Source organism: Porites lutea, chromosome 13 (genome assembly GCF_958299795.1).
Source record: "Porites lutea chromosome 13, jaPorLute2.1, whole genome shotgun sequence".
In the NCBI taxonomy this organism is placed as follows: Eukaryota; Metazoa; Cnidaria; class Anthozoa; order Scleractinia; family Poritidae; genus Porites; species Porites lutea.
This window is the reverse complement of record NC_133213.1, coordinates 16,603,438-16,624,563: the sequence shown is the minus strand read 5'-3', so window position 1 is coordinate 16,624,563 and position 21,126 is coordinate 16,603,438. Positions and strand designations below refer to the sequence as shown.

The following is a 21,126-nucleotide window of genomic DNA, read 5'->3' as shown; positions in this document are numbered from 1 at the left end:
TACATAGCCATACATAGCCCTACATAGACCCACATAGCCATAGATAGCCATACACAGCCCTACATAGGCATACATAGCCATACACAGCCCTACATAGCCCTACATAGCCCTGCATAGCCCTAGATAGCCATACATAGCCATACACAACCCTACATAGCCCTACATAGCCATACATAGCCTTACATAGCCATACATAGCCCTACATCGCCATACGTAGCCCTACGTAGCCATACATAGCCATACACAGCCCTACATAGCCCTACATAGCCATACATAGCCCTACATAACCATACATAGCCCTACATAGCCCTACATAGCCATACATAACCATACATTGCCATACATAGCCATACACAGCCATACCTAACCCTACATAGCCCTACATAGCACTACATAGCCCTACATAACCCTACATAACCCTATAGATAGCCCTATATACCCTTACATAATCCTATATCACCGTACACATGTGCAGACAAAGCATTCATAAATCTTTTCCTTGTGATTATGAACGTAAAGGAAAGACGTGTTCTCCTGTGCGGTTATTTGGTATAAAAAAAGAAAAGCCAACTTGAGATTCAATTGTTACACGTATTTAAAGACATGACATTTTTGAAGAGTCGTTGGTTTAAGATATCGAACACAGGTAGCTGGAGACAGATGTACCTCGAAAATTTGCGGGTTATTACTCCCGCTCGAATAAAATAGATGGGAGTAATAAGACCACCACATTAGGTCTCAGGCATGGTACAGGCATCAAAGTGTAAAGACTAGCTTTTACTATTTCACTTCTAATTTATCCGAAAATGGGCTGGGTTAAGAGATTCATTAGAATGAAGAGTTTGGAAATATTTCAGCCACTTTTTCTCTGAGATTGATAGGACATCCTCTCTCGTACATAACCCTACATACCCCGACAGATTCCAGGTATTAAGAAATTCAGTACATACTGGGAGATTTTAATTTTAATTTTCTTTCAAATCCCTTAGAGGTTCACACTACCCATCTATTGGACTTCATGGTTGAATATTAATTGGCACAACTCATCAAAGAACCTGCAGAGTTAATGCCAAATCGCATACTCGTATTGATGTATTTATTACATGTATACCCTGGGGGTGACACTCTCATAAAAGTGAAGGGGATGCTCATCGTTTCCCTTAGTGATGTAAATTGCCGATTTTGGTGTCACTTAAAGTTATTTTCGACACGATTTGCTCATTGAGGTATCGCTTATGGCTGTGCATAAATAAATTGCGTGACACTGACCTATAAATGTCTGTTTTAGTAGGGGAATCCACACCCTCGCTGGTCTCCTTAGGGGTTAGTAATTTACTTTCCCACACCCCACATAGTGATAGACATCATCAGATCTTGATCGCTAAAACGCCGCATAATTGTGGACACCAATGGATGTGACTAAATGAAGCAACTAGTGATTCCACACCTCGCTGTGCAATAGACCCTTCGTTGTTCATTCTATTCTTTACCTTTGAAGGGACAAGTCCACTATAAAGTGCGCCTTTGAATTAGTTAAATCAGTCACTAGGTTTGAAAGTGGTTTGTTGTAAACTAACCAAGATGTAGCTTCTCAAAGGAACGAAATTTTAAGAAATTTTATGGCGAAATTTTAAATTTTATTTGGGAGGGGGGGGGGGGGGGGGCAAACTTACCCGCCACCATACAAACATGACATATCACTTTCAAATTTGGCAGTCTTACTAACTTTGAGGCTTCTTTCTAGTAGTATTGACAGATTTTATCGTTACTGGTCCATGTCAAAAGTGGAAAAAACCGTTGAAAGGGCTATCCACGCACGTTCCACCCGGGATGCGAACTTTGACAAAAATAAAAAAAACATTCTTTGCGTGGTGCAACCGGAATAGAAAAAGTGGATGGAGGGAGTTGTATCCGGCTCTTTTCGCTTTAATATAAATGGGCCCATGTCTGTAGCCTCCACTGTAGACGATCTTAGGTGATTCTTGGGTGATTTTTAGGTGATCTTAGGTGATCTTAGGTGATTCTTAGATGGATTCAAGTATAATATTCTGAGATATTGATTCTATTTCATAGCTTTTGTGGATGCTTGCTGTCTTTTATTTCCACTATTTTTGATAAAGCCATTCGAAAAAAAAGACGTCCGAGAAGAAAGTACATATGGTTGCAGTTACTTATAAATAGGGTTTTAAAATAGGCAATGTTGGTATTTATGGCCTTATGGTCATTAGCCTTAAAAACGTCTAAATACTTCCGCATGCGTTATACAAGTATTTCGTGGGACAGCACATATTATGACATAACAATTCAGTAACCACAATGACGCCAATTAATTGATTCACTATATTATATGTCAAAAAAGGTTTTAAATTGTCGGCGTGTAATCTCGAAAAATGAAAGTGATCAAAACCCATAGTGAACCCAACCCAAACCGACAGGAGGTTAATCACAAAAGTCTGGTGTGACTATACCTAACAAATGAAATGAAACCCTGCAAATTAGGGCTGTTAACATAACCCGGGTCGATCAAACAGCGGAAAAAATACGATAGTGAGGATCCATAGTTGGCTTTACCTTGAGTTGCAGCTCGTAGTAACAACTCGTCATCCAACTCCTAGAGACAGATATATGCATTAATTTAAATTACACTGTACACCACTACACCACAAATGCTAGGTAAATAATTATTAACATTCTTGCTAGCAAGAAACATGAGTGTCTTAAGTGTATATATTAATACTGAAACTAGTTGCAGAATTAAAATGTAGACATTCTAAGGCCCGGTTCAGACGCCGATCTTTTCACGAGCCGAACCTAATACAATGAATTAAGTTCATGAACAGTTCGACGTCTGAACCAATTCAGGCGGCCTAAATAGTTTGGATCGACCTTAATCTGCCGTAATTCGAATTAGGAACTCGGCTCACGAAAAGTTCAGCGTCCGAACCGGGCCTAATCATTATTAATTTTGATCTCTTAAATTGTTTTGACTAAAATTATGAGTGTTCTGATCTGTCAAGGAAAAAAATAAAAACGAAAAAAGAAGAAGAAAAGAGGATGACCCACTAGGATTATCGTTAGTCAGTCAGAGATACTCGAGGAATAGATTTTAATTTGTATTATTATGAAGTATGTTTACCATTTTCCCTCTTTCTTCTGCATCAATATACTCTTCTTCAGGATCTTAAGAAAACAAAAAATGAAATATTTTAATGGCTTGGACCGGCTGAGGTTATATACAAATTACTGAAATAGGACTGTTCAACCAGTAAACCATCTTCAGTCTCCACCAACCAAACAAGCACCAACAACAAACTAAGAAACTAAACAAACAACAAACTGTGAAACTAAGCAAAGCGTTACCTTCGCTTTTCTTGATGTCATATGCCTCTGAAGTTCGAGCAGAACCCTGTAGGTTAACAACGATATATATTTCGAACTTCAATAATTTTGCACATAATAAGCCTAATCAACAAGCTAACTCTGATATAAGGGTTGTGTTTTCCAGAATTTGGTACATCTAACATACTGTACTAAAATTGTTGTTCACTTTTGAAGTATTAATCAATATTTTGTTTTACTGAAAAGATAAAATCAGTAAAATAGTGTAGAGGTAATTTATTCACAAACTCTACCATTCTGGCTGGAATTCGAATTTGAAAATGTCAGGTTTTGAGGAGAGGGGAAAATCGCAAAATGGCATTGAAGCTCAAGGCTTTGAATTCCGGCCACAATCAGTGATGGGAGGCGAATGTTCTCACCACTGCACCACCCATACTCCCAGTACAATACCACTGTACAGAGAATATTATTCAAAATAATATCACCTCTGCCACTCCTATAGGCCTCCTCAGGGTTCTTGCACTTGACGCTTTAGCAGAAAAAAAAATCTTGATTAAAACATATCATATACAAAACTATGATTATATCTAGTCGCAATAATAACTTTTGATAATGATGTTTGGATATTAATTCAGCATATCATTAGTATTCGTTGGATTATTAAAATCCAACAAATTTATTGATTTGCATCTGTTGCAGTTAGATTCCTATTTCAGTTAATTTTGGTTTCAAATTCATTAGAATACACGGTCACATCCAAAATCCTTGGAAAATGAAAATTAACTGAAATAAGAAATCAACCACAACAAATGCATAAAAGTTAGTAAAACATGTCAGTTCTTATTTATGTTTAAACCTACATTGAAAGTGGTTTAATTGCCCTGTATGCTGCTCAGTTGCATGTAATAACAATAGAAAAAAAACCAAAACAGCTGTTTTCACACAATGGTTAATGTTCATAACATATAGCATTAACGGTGATTCAATATAACTACATGTTATATAACCAAACAAGAAAATTTGTTGATAATGTAATCTGTTGATCTCAATTTATATAGGGTGGGTATATGTGTAGGCTACCTTTTGATCAAAGGGGCAAGATGTGAATAGTACCTCAAGTAGCATTGTGTCAACTTATTACCTTCAGTTCCCTGATCAACCTCTAATTCACTACATGTGATTACAGAAACCTATGGAAGAAAAGCATACAATGTAAGTACTCAGGTAAGCAAGGAGCAGGAATAAATGAAAGTCGATGCCATGGTAACAATCAGAAATACTAAAGTTATGATCACCTCATGATCCACTGGCATAGTTCTCTGCATTGTAGTGTCTAACATTATTAAAAAATAAAAAAAAAAACAATTGTCGGTATGAAAACACAATCCATTCCACAGCCCACTTCCAAATGACTATTTAATAGTCATTAAATGCCTAATAACATAGCTAATTATTGAAACATATGATGAAATCAAGAATATAAGTAAAAGCTTGTGTGTCATTCAAAAAAATGAAAGGGCTTCCATTATTAGAATAAATATAGTATGTTATAGAATTTGTAGTTTAGAATTAAATATCCTCCCAAATAAATTTGCTTTTTTTATTGCGTGAATACAGGTTCTCTGGGGATGTTTACTAACTAAACTTGTCTTGTCAAAGTCTATATAGTTGTAGCCTTGTGAGAGGTAAATACATGGTATGATAAATGGTCTAGTAATCTGTCGGTATGCGCAGGCTATAAGTACAGTCAGGGATTGTCATTTGCACTACAGTCTTGTAAAAGTTTGATTGATTTATTGACCTCACCAGCACCGTGTTCAAACAAGCCAGGAATTAGAAATAATTAAACCCCTTTTTGCAAGAAAATTCAAAGATTCAGAATTCCATTGCAGAGAGTGACATACATGTAATGCACTGAGGATATTTTAGCTTTGTGTAGGGCTATGTATGGCTGTGTATGGCTATGTAAAGCTTTTCAGGGCTATGTAGGGCTATGTATGGCTGTGTATGGCTATGTAGGGCTATATAGAACTATGTATGGCTGTGTAGGGCTGTGTAGGGCTATGTAGGGCTGAGTCTGGCTATGTAGGGCAGTGTATGGCTTTGTAGGGCTATGTATGGCTATGTATGGCTATGTATGGCTGTGTATGGCTATGTAGGGCTATGTATGGTTACGTAGGGCTGTGTAGGGCTATGTAGGGCTACGTATGGTTATGTAGGGCTGTGTAGGGCTATGTAGGGCTATGTATGGTTATTTAGGGCTATGTAGGGCTGTGTAGGGCTATGTAGGGCTATGTATGTGTGTGTATGCCTGTGTATGGCTATGTAGGGCTATGTATGGTTATGTAGGGCTGTGTAGGGCTATGTAGGGCTACGTATGGTTATGTAGGGCTGTGTATGGCTGTGTAGGGCTATGTATGGCTGTGTATGGCTATGTATGGCTATGTAGGGCTATGTATGTGTGTGTATGCCTGTGTATGGCTGTGTATGGCTACGTATGGCTATGTAGGGCTATGTATGGCTATGTAGGGCTATGTATGGCTGTGTAGGGCTATGTATGGCTGTGTATGGCTATGTAGGATTATGTACACTGCTTCTAGTAACTAACGGGGAACCACTATATGATGCTTACACCAGGTCCTGAGGTGTTTATCTGCCAATGGGCGGTGTTTTTCCGAGTTTTTTGATGATATTTCGCTTGTGTTAGACGTGGGAAGATCAATATGTGTGGTTGTGGATAGTCTTATCAGTGCAGCGAAAGAATGTAATTGTGTGATTTGATCATTTCTGCATGGTGTTGACAGGCAGAATTCAGGTATGTGGTCGCGTGGTTGAGCTCTTGCACCAGAATATTCTGTACCAGCCATAAAAAGGTTTCGTCGGTGATTAGCTTAGCTGATTGTGCCTTGGAAAACCAATTCTCGACTCAGGAAAACGGGATCTAGGTCTATAGTTTCAGCGGGCTCTTGGCTTTAATTGAATCATAGGCCGTCTAGGGTTATATTTCAATCAGTTTGTTGTCTAATTTCCATGCGAAATCCTGCCGTTTATCGGACCGCAAAAAAGCAGTGTTTTGCTAATCAACTACTTTTAAGTTGTTATGTAAGCCTTAACCAGGCACTTTTTCGCTGCAGTTCACTCAACTTAAACACTTCTAGACTGAGATGACACCAGTTTGAAACTTCACAGACTCACATTACTGAATAAATGTTCTAAAATTTAAGTCGTTTAGAATTTGGACTCACTGAAATGCTTCTAGGGACCACTAACTTACAACCTGACGTCAGATAAAGGCTTTAAATCAGCCTTTGAATGATTTTTTATTATTTTTAATTGCTAAATAGTAGAATCAGTTGATTTTTTTGCTAACCCGGTTTTCAAAACTCCAGGTATAATAATTCGGTCACTTAGATACATGAATAAATATCGACAGCCCTATTTAAACTAGAATAAACTAATAAAAGGAATGTTCATTTCTTGGAAGAAAAGAAAGTTTTTGCTTGAGAGAGGTACTCAACTCCCAAAGGACCGTCTGGGTAAACTAACACGGCAGCAGTTTCATTGTTCTTGGTTCACCAACGTGGCCTCTGTGACATCATGTGAAAACGCTTCATAGGAGGCTAAGAAGCCGTCCACACGTATCCGTATTGTTTTGCGGAGTTAAGAAAAAAAACTCCTCTCTTGTCGTTTTCGAATCGTTTTTGCCCTTCCACAATATTTAGCCTTGGGGTCAGCTTGGTCTAAGAAATTGGACATCAAGTTTGTAATAATAACTGCTGGTAATTCTAGCAAATTCAAGCTTTAACTATCATGATAATAATTCTTACCTGCATCAAGTTGCAACATATCCATCATTCCTAACTCCATCAGAGCATTTTGTAACACCTCTACTGTAGCATCATCACCGCGTCTCATCTTCCACCCAACAATCATCGCCATTCCTTTATCACGTAAACATTCATTCTCCATGTCTATTTTTTGTAGTTTTTTCTTGGAACAGCCAAGGATTTTGCCAAGCTCTATCCAGTTTGTATCAAGACCTTCTGCAAGGCCATCAAGTAATAAGTAGGAAACTGGTGTGCCTGCAATGACGAAAGAGGATGATGCGGAATCTTTCATGCGAGCAAGTACTACATGATACTAATTAACGGGCTCCTGTCTCTAGAACTTAAGTTCTACCCCTGGCAATATTGAAATCACCCAACAACTAATAGCAAGAAGGCTACCGGTCGTAAGATTTCCTACAATCTGGGCATGGCTTGCGACTGTTTTCATAGTATAAAATTCGCGAGTCTCGCAAAGTTATATTTGGCAATTGGAACGTGACTTACTTCTTACAGTCGTGTGGTTCCACATTGATAATCCGAATTTGGCGTAATCGTGCGATAGTGTGTTTATAATTTTAGCATAAAACGAGGGTAAAGGGCTAATTAATTAGTTGTGTATTTGTGTTAATAATATACACGAAAAAATTACTCAACTCTGATTGGCTGAGAAAGGAGTGCAGTTCTTCTGTAACACGAGTGCAAATTACAAATGAGTTCTGATTAGCTGAAAACACCAAGAAACCACCAAGAACCAATCAGATTAGAGCTGTTTTAACAACAGAATTCTAGAAAATGGCCATGGTTTTCAGCAGACGACGACGGGATCTAATTTTGTACGCAAAACAACAATAGAAAAGTTAAAAAAATATTCCAAAAACCCGAACACAGTAAAAAGCTAAATGTATTGAAAATGCGTTGCTAAGAGAAAAATACCGTCAACAAAATCGAGGAAAATGAGCCAGAGAAATTAAAAAACAAGCTACGTACAACAGACTGCGCTAAAGTAATAAAAAACAAAAACGGTAGCAATCACACGGAAACCATGAAAGCTACACTTTTCAGGCATTTGAATGAACAAGGATACAAGTTTTCCAAGATAACAACAGTGATTTCAAGCCACGTACGTTATTTGTTGGAGAAGAAAGGTGTCCGGTTGCTCTCTTGGAGTCTTTTGGGGAGCGAAGACCTCTATTTTAAAAAACATTCATGCGATGGTCTGTTTTTTCTACCTCAATAGCAAACGAAACCGAAAATTTCAACATCTGGTCCAAACTAAATCAATGGACGAAAATACCATAACTAACATAATGAAAGTATCCGTAGCCGGTACTAGCCTTAAAGAAAGTGAGAAAAAAGTTAACGAATCATTGTGCAAGAAAAACAACAGTCAGGTAGCTGAAGAAAGCAAAGATTGTAAGTTCAGAACATATCGCCAAAGTCACAGGCCACAAAGGTATAAATTTCCTTAACGACTACGATGAAGGCGACGAAGAAGAGCTACGATGACTCTTGCAGTAGGCCAATGAAATAATGAAAACCCCAGCGCTGAGAAAAAGCATATATTATATTAATACTGGCAGTTTCCGACATCACAACAACTGTGGCTTCACTCACCCATCGATAGCAGCGTCAGAAGAAAACAAATTGCCTCCTTCATTTTTCGGGTTTTAAATCTCAAAAATTTCTCGATGAATCCGGCTATGATGGGGTCTCAGGTCTCAGACAATGATGAACAGTCGTTAAAAAACCTTAGCAAGTGCCTTTCATCTTTGGCTGCGCGAAGCATTCTCCTGATTTCAAAACGGCAGTATACTTCTTGTAAACACTTCTTGTAAACGCCGAGCTCTCATAATGGAGGATGAATTTAAAAACACTGTCTTATACTTTTGCTGATTATTGTCAACCAAGTTATGTTTACCAGGCTGGTGAGCATATAAAATCAATCATTTCACATTTCCAAGTTCTTGGCTGAATGATTTTGAAAGCGTTGGTCTTGAAAGAGTTTGAATTTGACAAAGTTTGTTAAATTCAAACTTTTTCAAGACCATGAAAGGTAGTAGTCTGTTTCAGCCAATCAGTTTAATGAACTAAAAACGAGCGCGTTGGCAAAATTCGTTGTTGTAGTTGTGTTTTTCGTGTATATTATTAATAAGTAATCACATAATTTTTCTGGTGCATTTTGGAATTAATAATATACATGAAAAAAAATCGTGATTGTGATTGGCTAAAAGAAATGCAGTTTTTAGGTAACACGGTGCAGAAAAAAGGTAGTTGAGTGCAGAGAAAAAGGCAATTTAGTGCAGAAAAGAATAACAAACGTAACATTCTGATTGGCTAATAAAGAAAGGAACTCACTGAGAGCCGATCAAATGCGCCATCTAAATGGCGCAAAATTTGGCTCCGGACCAGTTTCGACCAAAAACCGCAATGGTTGGCATTTGCAGTACATTTGCTTTTGCGACCGAAACAACTGTAAAGGAGCTGAAAAACTGCTCTAAAAACGAAAACACTGCGAAAAGCACTGGTTTTTGGCTCTCTGTTTCGAAGAATTGGTGCGTAGATAAGAAAATCAGTGATGAAATAGAAAATTATGAGTGAGCTTAACGGTGAGCTTAACACTTTGGTCGGGCATTTCTACGTCAAAGTCATACAATAAAAAGGTAAAAATTATCAACCAGAAAGCCTTAAAGTAATGATGGCATCGCTTGATAGACACTTAAGGAACAAAGGCTGCACCCTGTCCATTGTATGTGACCGAGAATTTAGTTCGTCCAAAGAGTTGTTGGAGGACAAAGCGAAACAGCTTCGCTTGGCTGGCCGTGGTAAGCGCCCAAACAAAGCTCGGCAAGTATCAAAGAAAATTCTCCCGAGGAGGGGAAAACTCGAGTTAATAACCCAGAATCTTTAATTCAGACACATTGAACAATTCCATGAACTGTTCAGCCCGTTTCTGCAGCTTGCAAACTTTAAAAAGATCGAGCAAAATGTTGTTTTGACTTCACGTGTGATGATATTTGCAGCATTTGAATAATTTATTTTTGCACGTAGTTTACGCGTGTTGACTCCCTATCAAACTGATTTTAAAGCTATCGCGCAAGTTTTTCATAAATATAATAAATAAGTAATTACACGATTTTTCTCGTGTAATTTGGAATAAATAAGGACTACGGGCTCGTGCAATTTTGTTAGTCTTTGAAAAAATTTACTCGTGCTTATTTATTCCAAATTGCACTCGAAATAATGTTAGTACCTGTACAAATAAGCACTAGTAAATTTTTCAAAGACCACAAAGTGCACGAGCCCGTAGGGTGAGTGCTTTTTGTGGTCAATTTATTCCAAATTGCATTCGAAATCATGTCATTACCTATACTAAGTTCACTATCATAACAATGCGTACTCGCCGTAGGTCTCGCCTACAATAAGCAGACAAAAGATAACTTATTCCTGTCTTCTTGTAACACCTCGTCAAATTTACTTTTTTAAAACGGGAAAGAAATGGCGAAACAGACCTAAAAACAACAACAAAGCATGAATAAAGCTTTCTGAAGCCATTTTAAGCAATTTGGGAGATTGATGGGGAAAATTTATCTGTTCTTCGCTCTAAGCAAGACTGATGGAAGAGTTCCAAGCCGGCAAGGCGTACCTACAACTTGTTTTTCAGCAGTTATATCTCCAGGCACTTCTGGCCACTTTGGGTGTGCCCACAGAATTGAAAAATTCAGACCTTTAGTTGGCGGGGGGGGGGGGGGGGGGAGGGTTAGTTAGGCGTAGGAAAAATGGGTGTGGCAGCCAGCAAGAATTGGTCTGAAGAAAAGATATTTTGAGGAACAGATCTTTTGGGTGCTCCTGTCACTCCCCCTCCGAGGTAGCATCTAGGTTTCATTTAGAAATCACACCTACTGTCTTCAATTGATTTCACGTCAGCTGCTGATCAGTAAACGATTGTGATTGCTAACTCTCAAAATTCGATAGGGAAAATGATTATAAATAAGGAATTGAGCTAACTTTCGTGGTATGGTGTGCATAGTCCCATGCCTAACCGCTTGCTTACTTTTTGTGATCATAAAAATGTGTACCTGCAACTACATCCAACAGATCATCCATTTCTGCCTTCTTCAGTGCTTCCTGTAAGGCCTCCAACGTAGCAGCATCACCACTTGTTCTCTTCCACTCATCAAGCATGTGCTTTCCTTTATCACTTTTACGTTTATTCTTTTGGTTAATATCCTCGAGTTGTTGCTCGGAAACTCCAAGGGAATTACCGAGCTTTCTCCAGTTTGCCCCAAGCGCTTTTGAAAGCTTAGTGAGTTGGTTGTGGGAAACTTGTGTAGCCCTCAGACTGCTGGGTTCCTCCACCTTGGCTGCAACATCAACATATGCGCACGTATAACGAGCATGAGGATTTTGGAATGGCCCTGTGTAACCGTAGCAGAAATAAACCTTTTGAATGTCACTCTAAATTCGAACTTGTTTTCTCCCGGATATTCATTAGACTTTTCAGGTTGAACAATAGCACTAAATGAAAGTAAACTTTTCCGTGCAAAGATCTTCCCATCCATGTCCCTGCTCACCTCTTATGCCTTGAGAAATTATTTTAATTGAAGCTATTAGAAAGTGTCAGAAGTGTGATTGTGTTATTTGCGAAACGTCATTTCCGAGATTGGATTAATATCAATCTCGTAGTCGTCGTTCAAAGGCTGTTTTTTGCACCAGCTAGTATAATTTACATAATTTAAAAACCTTGGCAAATTATGTTGATATTGTAAAATATATTCCTTGTCGTGGAAAACCAATTCTCGACTCAGGAAAACGGGATCTAGGTCTATAGTTTCAGCGGGCTCTTGGCTTTGAATCATAGGCCGATTTTTATAGATAAGAAGGTGATAATTCGTCTAGGGTTATATTTCAATCAGTTTGTTGTCTATTCTATGCGAAATCCTGCCATTTATCGGACCGCAAAAAAGCAGTGTTTTGCTAATTAAATACTTTTAAGTTGTTATGTAAGCCTTAACCAGGCACTTTTTCGCTGCAGTTCACTCAACTTAAACACTTCTAGACTGAGATGACACCAGTTTGAAACTTCACACAGTCACATTACTGAATAAATGTTCTAAAATTTGCGTCATTTAGAATTTGGACTCGCTAAATGTTTCTAGGGACCACTAACTTACAACCTGACGTCAGATAAAGGCTTTAAATCGGCCTTTGAATGATTTTTTATTGTTTTAAATTGCTAAATAGTAGAATCAGTTGATTTTTTTGCTAACCCGGTTTTCAAAACTTCAGGTATAATTATTCGGTCACTCAGATACATGAATAAATATCTACAGCCCTATAAAAACTGGAATAAACTAATAAAAGGAATGTTCATTTCTTGGAAGAAAAGAAAGTTTTTGCATGAGAGAGGTACTCAACTCCCAAAGGACCGTCTTGGTAAACTAACACGGCAGCAGTTTCATTGTTCTTGGTTCACCAACGTGGCCTCTGTGACATCATGTGAAAACGCTTCATAGGAGGCTAAGAAGCCGTCCACACGTATCCGTATTGTTTTGCGGAGTTAAGAAAAAAACTCCTCTCTTGTCGTTTTCGAATCGTTTTTGCCCTTCCACAATATTTAGCCTTGGGGTCAGCTTGGTCTAAGAAATTGGACATCAAGTTTGTAATAATAACTGCTGGTAATTCTAGCAAATTCAAGCTTTAACTATCATGATAATAATTCTTACCTGCATCAAGTTGCAACATATCCATCATTCCTAACTCCATCAGAGCATTTTGTAACACCTCTACTGTAGCATCATCACCGCGTCTCATCTTCCACCCAACAAGTATCGCCATTCCTTTATCACGTAAACATTCATTCTCCATGTCTATTTTTTGTAGTTTTTTCTTGGAACAGCCAAGGATTTTGCCAAGCTCTATCCAGTTTGTATCAAGACCTTCTGCAAGGCCATCAAGTAATAAGTAGGAAACTGGTGTGCCTGCAATGACGAAAGAGGATGATGCGGAATCTTTCATGCGAGCAAGTACTACATGATACTAATTAACTGGCTCCTCTCTCGAGAACTTAAGTTCTACCCCTGGCAATACTGAAACCACCCAACAACTAATAGCAAAGAGGGCTACCGGTCGTAAGATTTCCTACAAACTGGGCATGACTTGCGACTGTTTTCATAGTATAAAATTCGCGAGTCTCGCACTGTTATATTTCGCAAGCAGAACGTGACTTACCTCTTACAGTCGTGTGGTTCCACATTGATAATCCGAATTTGGCGTAATCGTGCGATAGTGTGTTTATAATTTTTGCATAAAACGAGGGTAAAGGGCTACAAGGGGGGAACGCATTTATATTAGCCAGAACAATCACCGTGCACATTATTTCTAATTAATTAGTTGTGTATTTGTGTTAATAATATACACGAAAAAATTACTCAGTTCTGATTGGCTGAGAAAGGAGTGCAGTTCTTCTGTAACACGAGTGCAAATTACAAATGGTTTCTGATTGGCTGAAAACACAAAAGACACCACCAAGAACCAATCAGTTAAGAGCTGTTTTAACAAAACTCTAGAAAATGGCCATGGTTTTCAGTAGACGACGACGGGATTTAATTTTGCACGCAAAACAACAATAGAAAAGTTAAAAAAATATTCCAAAAACCCGAACACAGTAAAAAGCTAAAAGTATTGAAAATGCGTTGCTAAGAGAAAAATACCGTCAACAAAATCGAGGAAAATGAGCCAGAGAAATTAAAAAACAAGCTACTTACAACAGACTGCGCTAAAGTAATAAAATATAAAACAAAAACGGTTGCAACCACACGCAAACCATTCAGGCATGTAAATGAACAAGGATACAGGTTTTCCATGATAACAACAGGGATTTCAAGTCACCTACGTTATTTGTTGGAGGAGAAAGGTGTCCGGTTGCTCTCTTGGAGTCTTTTGTGGAGCGAAGACCTCTATTTTAAAAAACATCCATGCGATGGTCTGATTTTTCTACCTCTAGCAAACGAAACCGAAAATTTAAACATCTGGTCCAAACTAAACCAATGGACGAGAATACCATAACCGTAACATAATGAAAGTATCCGTAGCCGGTACTAGCCTTAAAGAAAGTGATAAAAAAGTTAACGAATCATTGTGCAAGAAAAACAACAGTCAGGAAGCTGAAGAATGCAAAGATTGTAAGTTCAGAACAGTTCGCCAACGTCACAGGCCACAGAGGTATAAATTTCCTTAACGACTACGATGAAGGCGACGAAGAAGAGCTACGATGACTCTTGCAGTAGGCCAATGAAATAATGAAAACCCCAGCGCTGAGAAAAAGCATATATTATATTAATACTGGCAGTTTACGACACCACAACAACTGTGCCTCCACTCACCCATCGATGGCAGCGTCGAAAGAGAACAAATTGCCTCCTTCATTTTTCGGGTTTTAAATCTCAAAAATTTCTCGATGAATCCAGCTATGATGGGGTCTCAGGTCTCAGACAATGATGAAAAGTCGTTAAAAAACCTTAGCAAGTGCCTTTCATCTTTGGCTGCGCGAAGCATTCTCCTGATTTCAAAACGGCAGTATACTTCTTGTAAACACTTCTTGTAAACGCCGAGCTCTCATAATGGGGGATGAATTTAAAAACACTGTTTTATACTTTTCCTAATTATTCCATATAAAATCAATCCTTGCACATTTCCAAGTTCTTAGCTGAGTGATTTTGAAACCGTAGGTCTTGAAAGAGTTTGAATTTGACAAAGTTTGTTAAATTCAAACTTTTTCAAGACCATGAAAGGTAGTAGTCTGTTTGAGCCAATCAGTTTAATGAACTAAAAACGAGAGCGCTCTCAAAATTCGTTGTTGTGGTTATGTTTTACGAGTGCATTATTAATAAGTAACCACATGATTTTTCTCGTGCATTTTGGAAGCAATAATTTACATGAAAAAATTTCTCGATTGTGATTGGCTAAGAGAAATGCAGTTTTTAGGTAACACGGTGCAGAAAAATGGTAATTGAGTGCTGAAAAGAATAACAAACGTGACATTCTGATTGGCTAATAAACAAAGGAATTCACTGAGAGCCGGTCAAATGCGCCATCTAAATGGCACAGAATTGGATCTGCTCCGGACCGGTTTCGAGCAAAAACCGCAGTGGTTGGCATTTGCAGCACATTTGCTTTTGCGACCGAAACAACTGTAGAGGAGCTGAAAAACTGCCCTAAAAACGAAAACACTGCGAAAAGCACTAGTTTTTGGCTCTCAGTTTCGAAGAGTTGGTGCGTAGATAAGGAAATTACTAATGAAATAGAAAATTATGAGCCGGGTGCGCTTAACACTTTGCTCGAGCATTTCTACGTCGAAGACAAGCAATAAAAAAGGTAAAAATTATCAACCGGAAAGCCTTAAAGTAATGATGGCATCGCTTGATAGACACTTAAGGAACATTGTATGTGACCGAGAATTTAGTTCGTCCAAGGAGTTGTTGGAGGACAAAGCGAAACAGCTTCGCTTGGCTGGCCGTGGTAAGCACCCAAACAAAGCTCGGCAAGTATCAAATTAGGAGGAAGAAGAAATTATCCGGAGGAGCGGAAAACTCGAGGTAATAACCCAGAATCTTTAATTCAAACACATTGAACAATTCCATGAACTGTTCAGCCCGTTTCTGCAGCTTGCAAACTTTAAAAAGATCGAGCAAAATGTTGTTTTGACTGCACGTGTTATGATATTTGCAGCATTTGAATAATCTATTTTTGCACGTAGTTTCCGCGTGTTGACTCCTTATTAAAGTGATTTTAAAGCTATCTCGCAAGTTTTCCATGAATCTTATTAATAAGTAATCACACGATTTTTCGCGTGCAATTTGGAATAAATAAGGACTACGAGCTCGTGCAATTTTGTTAGTCTTTGAAAAAATTTACTCGTGCTTATTTATTCCAAATTGCACTCATGTGATTGTGATTACCTGTACAAATAAGCACTAGTAAATTTTTCAAAGACCACAAAGTGCACGAGCCCGTAGGGTGAGTGCACTTTGTGGTCAATTTATTCCAAATTGCAGTCGAAATCATGTTATTACCTATATATACCAAGTTCACTATCATAAGAATGCGTACTCGCTGTAGGTCTCGCCTACAATAAGCAGACAAAAGATAACTTATTCCTGTCTTCTTGTAACACCTCGTCAAATTTACTTTTTTAAAACGGGAAAGAAATGGCGAAACAGACCTAAAAACAACAACAAAGCATGAATAAAGCTTTCTGAAGCCATTTTAAGCAATTTGGGAGATTGATGGGGAAAATTTATCTGTTCTTCGCTCTAAGCAAGACTGATGGAAGAGTTCCAAGCCAGCAAGGTGTACCTATAACTTTTTTTTCAGCAGACGTATCTCCAGGCACTTCTGGCCACTTTGGGTGTGGCCACAGACAAAATTCAGACCTTTAGTTGGCGCGGGGGGGGGGGGGGGGGGGTAGTTAGGCGTAGAAAAAATGGCTGTGGCCAGCCAGCAAGAATTGGTCTGAAGAAAAGATATTTTGAGGAACAGATCTTTTGGGTGCTCCTGTCACTCCTCCTCCGAGGTAGCATCTAGGTTTCGTTCAGAAATCACACCTACTGTCTTCAACTGATTTCACGTCAGCTGCTGATCAGTAAACGATTGTGATTGCTAACTCTCAAAATTCGATAAGGAAAATGATTATAAATAAGGAATTGAGCTAACTTTCGTGGTATGGTGTGCATAGTCCCATGCCTAACCGCTTGCTTACTTTTTGTGATCATAAGAATGTGTACCTGCAACTACATCCAACAGATCATCCATTTCTGCCATCTTCAGTGCTTCCTGTAAGGCCTCCAACGTAGCAGCATCACCACTTGTTCTCTTCCACTCATCAAGCATGTGCTTTCCTTTATCACTTTTACGTTTATTCCTTTTGTTAATATCCTCGAGTTGTTGCTCAGAAACTCCAAGGGAATTACCGAGCTTTCTCCAGTTTGCCCCAAGCGCTTTTGAAAGCTTAGTGAGTTGGTTGTGGGAAACTTGTGTAGCCCTCGGACTGCTGGGTTCCTCCACCTTGGCTGCAACATCAACATATGCGCACGTATAACGAGCATAAGGTTTTTGGAATGGCCATATGTAACCGTAGCAGAAATAAACCTTTTGAATGTCACCTTAATTTTAGACCGGTTGATCGCTTCATATTGTCCAGAAATTGGACATTGCTGTACAGGAAAATGATAAAAGTAACAAAATGGCCTCTGGAAAATACGAGAGAGTTGTGCAAAACTGAGTCCATTCTCTTCGTTGTAGATTCCCTTTTTATTTTTTAACCTACAGACATTCATATTAAACATTTTTGTAGAGGAAGTAATATCAGCCCACCAAGCGTTGCATCGAATGGAAAATTCGAACTTGTTTTCTCCCGGATATTCATTAGACTTTTCAGGTTGAACAATAGCACTAAATGAAAGTAAACTTTTCCGTGCAAAGATCTTCCCATGTCTCTACTCACCTCTTATGCCTTGAGAAATTATTTTAACTGAAGCTATTAGAAAGTGTCAGAAATGCGATTGTGTTATTTGCGAAACGTCATTTCGGAGATTGAATTAATATCAATCTCGTAGTCGTCGTTCAAAGGCTGTTTTTGCATCAGCGAGTATAATTTAGATAAGTTTAAAACCTTGGAAAACTATGTTGATATTGTAAAGTATATTCCTTGGCTTTCCCCAGTTAAACAGAGACTGCCATTGGTTGATTCTTGGCCACGTTGCCTTGAATAAATTTTTTAATTTTTAGTCAATGTATCCCGATCGTGATACAGTGCAGCAATTGTACCCCACTCTGGATACGGCGGTACATGATCAAAACATGGCGAGAATTGGGACGTTAGAGAAGGCGGGAAAACATTGCTCCGTTTAACCTTTCGTGAATCAATGCAACTAATTAAAGATGGAGTGTCAAGCTGAAAAATACCAAATTACTCAAGAAGAGATATAGCAGCTAGTGGATTGCAAAGATGCAGATGATATAAGGAAAGTACTTTGCGAATCATTCATTTAGCTGTTTTAAGAATTAAAAGTGCTCATGTGGCCAAGGAAACTAGTTATAATAATTTATTTCCCCTGGAGTCCTCGGTTCGAGAAACATCAGGACTCTCGGGAAAGCAAAACTGACTGTTTCCCTTGACACCTGACATTAAGCGTATATTGCCACTTACAGCAGCATGTTAAGGTGAAAAACAAGCGCCTTTAGTTATTACTCTTCTGTTTAGTCACGGTTAGCAACAGCGACCGTGGAGTGTGGGTCTTTAAGTTTCACATTTGCCCGAAAAAAGGATGGTAATGCGTAGTCTGCTACACAGCCGTTTTTAGTAAATGGCTGTGTAACAGACTACTGTAAGTAATGCATCTTAATGTTTGATTATTCCAACCCTATAGTTCAGTACTATATCAACGTGTATCAGTACATCACGTTTCTACAGTAATTCTAATACTATCTACCTTGCTTGTTTCTAGGGCTGATGCTCCCAGTATCCAAATAATCTAACCACCCAGTAAAAACCACCAATGTGGGACACAACTCAGTTTAATTTTTTGGTGATTATGTTCATCACCCGTCTCAAAATATATCCCGACGCATGAATTATTTGGAGCTTACATCTTAATGAAAGGGTAATATGTAAATAAACATTCCTTGTTCATGCCATATCGATTAACTTGAGTTTTTGTTTGCATACCTACACTCGATCCGCTAATTTCCCATATGTGAATATTACACAAAGCGAAGGACTGAAAACTACTAATGCCAAAAGTTGTAAATTAGCAAGTATTGATTAACTCTAAGGCCTTTTTAAACCCTATTTATTAACTGGTGGCTTTTAAGAGCCACTTAAAGATATCTTATCATTACCTGATCTGTTCTTCAAAAAATCTTTGTATGACAAGTAGTCTTCCTCTGAAATAATGGTTCTCAGTTTTACCTCACTGAGTTCAAGCTTTTCAAGAACCTCTGCCGATACAAGCGTAGCCTGAACCATTTCATTAAGTTGCCCTGTTCGGTACTCCTCCCACAATTCTTCAAGAACTTCTAAAGAACTGCAGGAGACTGTTACGATCAAGCTGCCTAGTCTGTAGTCGTGAACGTCAACTCCAACTTTTGATTTCAGATATTCAAACAGTTTATAAAATGAATCTTTGAAAGAACAAACAACAGACCAGAAGTCAAGAACTTCTTTATTATTCCGTACAGAAGACACACTTCCTTTAACAAACATTTCTGCAAGGATGTGAATAGACATGAGCATTTGGTCTTGATTAATTTTCATCTGATTGACCACTTCTGTTAGCTCTTCTACTTTGTCTTTAGTCTCCATTTCTTTTCTGTACCATGCCCGAAGTTGTAAGACATTTTCTTGTGCATCTGGTGTTAGTGGTTCATGGAAAAAGCTTTCTATGGACTTCTTCCACTCATCTCTCTTTGCACTACTTATGCTGCTAGCAATTCTTAATAGTGCCTCACTAATTTCCATCCAAAGCTTCTCAAAATCAGCATTTGTCATCTCCATGCTGTGGTTGTGACTATAAATTGTGTTACGATAAATCCTAATTCTAACCAAGTCGGCCCCAAGACTGTGATCAGTGCTGCTGGGTAAGTTGTCCCATCCAGTAATGGGAGGAGTGAGGCTGCATATTGCTCGAAACAGTTTACAAAGTAAGCTGATATCAAAATCGGTCGATTTTCCATACGTCCCTGGCCCACTTGGGTTGTAAAGGCAGTTCCATTCGGGGCGGGTAAGGACTCTGTTTCTTTTAAGAGTTTGGAGCTGCGCCTTTATTGCAGGGTTACTAAGCACAGCTGGAAGGTTAAGTGAGGGATGGATACTGTCAAACACCTCCTTTAAAAGTGAGAGACCTCCACGCATCAGAAGCCGTGTCAACCGCTGAAAATTTGCTTTTTCATCTGTTGCACGTAACGCTTCATCTGCCGCTGATAGTGATGTACCTGTGGCCATTTCTATGCCAATATCATTGGTGAGACTAAAGAAAAAGAGACAGAAATTACAATGTTACTTAAACTGAGAGGGGAGGGGTAGGTGGAAAGTTTACCAGCATATTAGTCTAAGCCCAAGTCAATTAAATTGAAAGCCCGGGTACGAACGGGATCGAGAATTGAAGTTAGCTTTAAGTAAAACTAATTAAGTTCTAAAGAAAACTGTCAATCCATAAAAAAAATACGTCTTGCACTTGCGTACAAAATTGTACTAAAAATGCATGTGATGGGTTTTTGGGTCGACTATCGCTCACCTAGTGAGAACACTTCCATAGAGTATCACTTTAAGGACTGAGAGCTGACATCAACAGCAATGCCAATAAATGAACAAACGGAATGTTTATTGGATGCTTGGATTCTTCTTAAAAAATTGACAGCAGTCTTGTTCAACCTTTCCACAAACCTAAGAGCTTTGGATAATGTTAACGAAGAAGATTGGAACAAAACGGGGTAGTTTGCAGAGGATAGACTGTGAATTCGAACCTAGCAGTCAATTTTCAATTTGATGGTGAGGTTCTGCTGTTTGCCATAAAAACAATAGGGGTTTTTGCATGTGCAGTCTTTACCTATAGTCTGGAAGGAATAACCTGAGCAGTTTCTTCGCTTCTTTTCTGCCCAAAATGGGTGCATTTCAGGTTTAAGCTGTAAAACGGTTTCAACCGATGACAACGGCGCTACAGTTAGAGCTATTCTCTTTGCCTATAAAAAAGCCTTTGACCTTATAGATCATAGAATACTCGTAGAGAAATTGTGCAGGTTGAATCTGCCTACAAGAATTATCAATTGGATCATAGATTTCCTTTCTAATCGTTCCCAAAGAATCAAATACTGGATTTAGAGAAGGACAAGGTGGGTGGTCTTACTAAAACTCACCAAAATAGTGTTAAAGTTGTTCAAGAATTCTCTGAGAAACTAGATCTGG

The 21,126-nt window shown here is 38.6% G+C and overlaps 1 protein-coding gene across 1 annotated transcript in view; it reads right to left on the bottom strand.

Moving 5' to 3' along the window:
• LOC140922465 (uncharacterized) overlaps positions 1–21,126 on the bottom strand; it is a 75,602-nt gene that overhangs the window by 30,188 nt on the left and 24,288 nt on the right. The window contains exons 3-5 of the mRNA XM_073372449.1: positions 19,065–20,191; positions 11,243–11,527; positions 7,167–7,421 (exon numbers count right to left, since the gene is read on the bottom strand). Coding sequence (XP_073228550.1) covers positions 7,167–7,421; positions 11,243–11,527; positions 19,065–20,166 — 1,642 coding nt within the window. The 5' untranslated portion in view covers positions 20,167–20,191. The remainder of the gene's footprint in view (positions 1–7,166; positions 7,422–11,242; positions 11,528–19,064; positions 20,192–21,126) is intronic.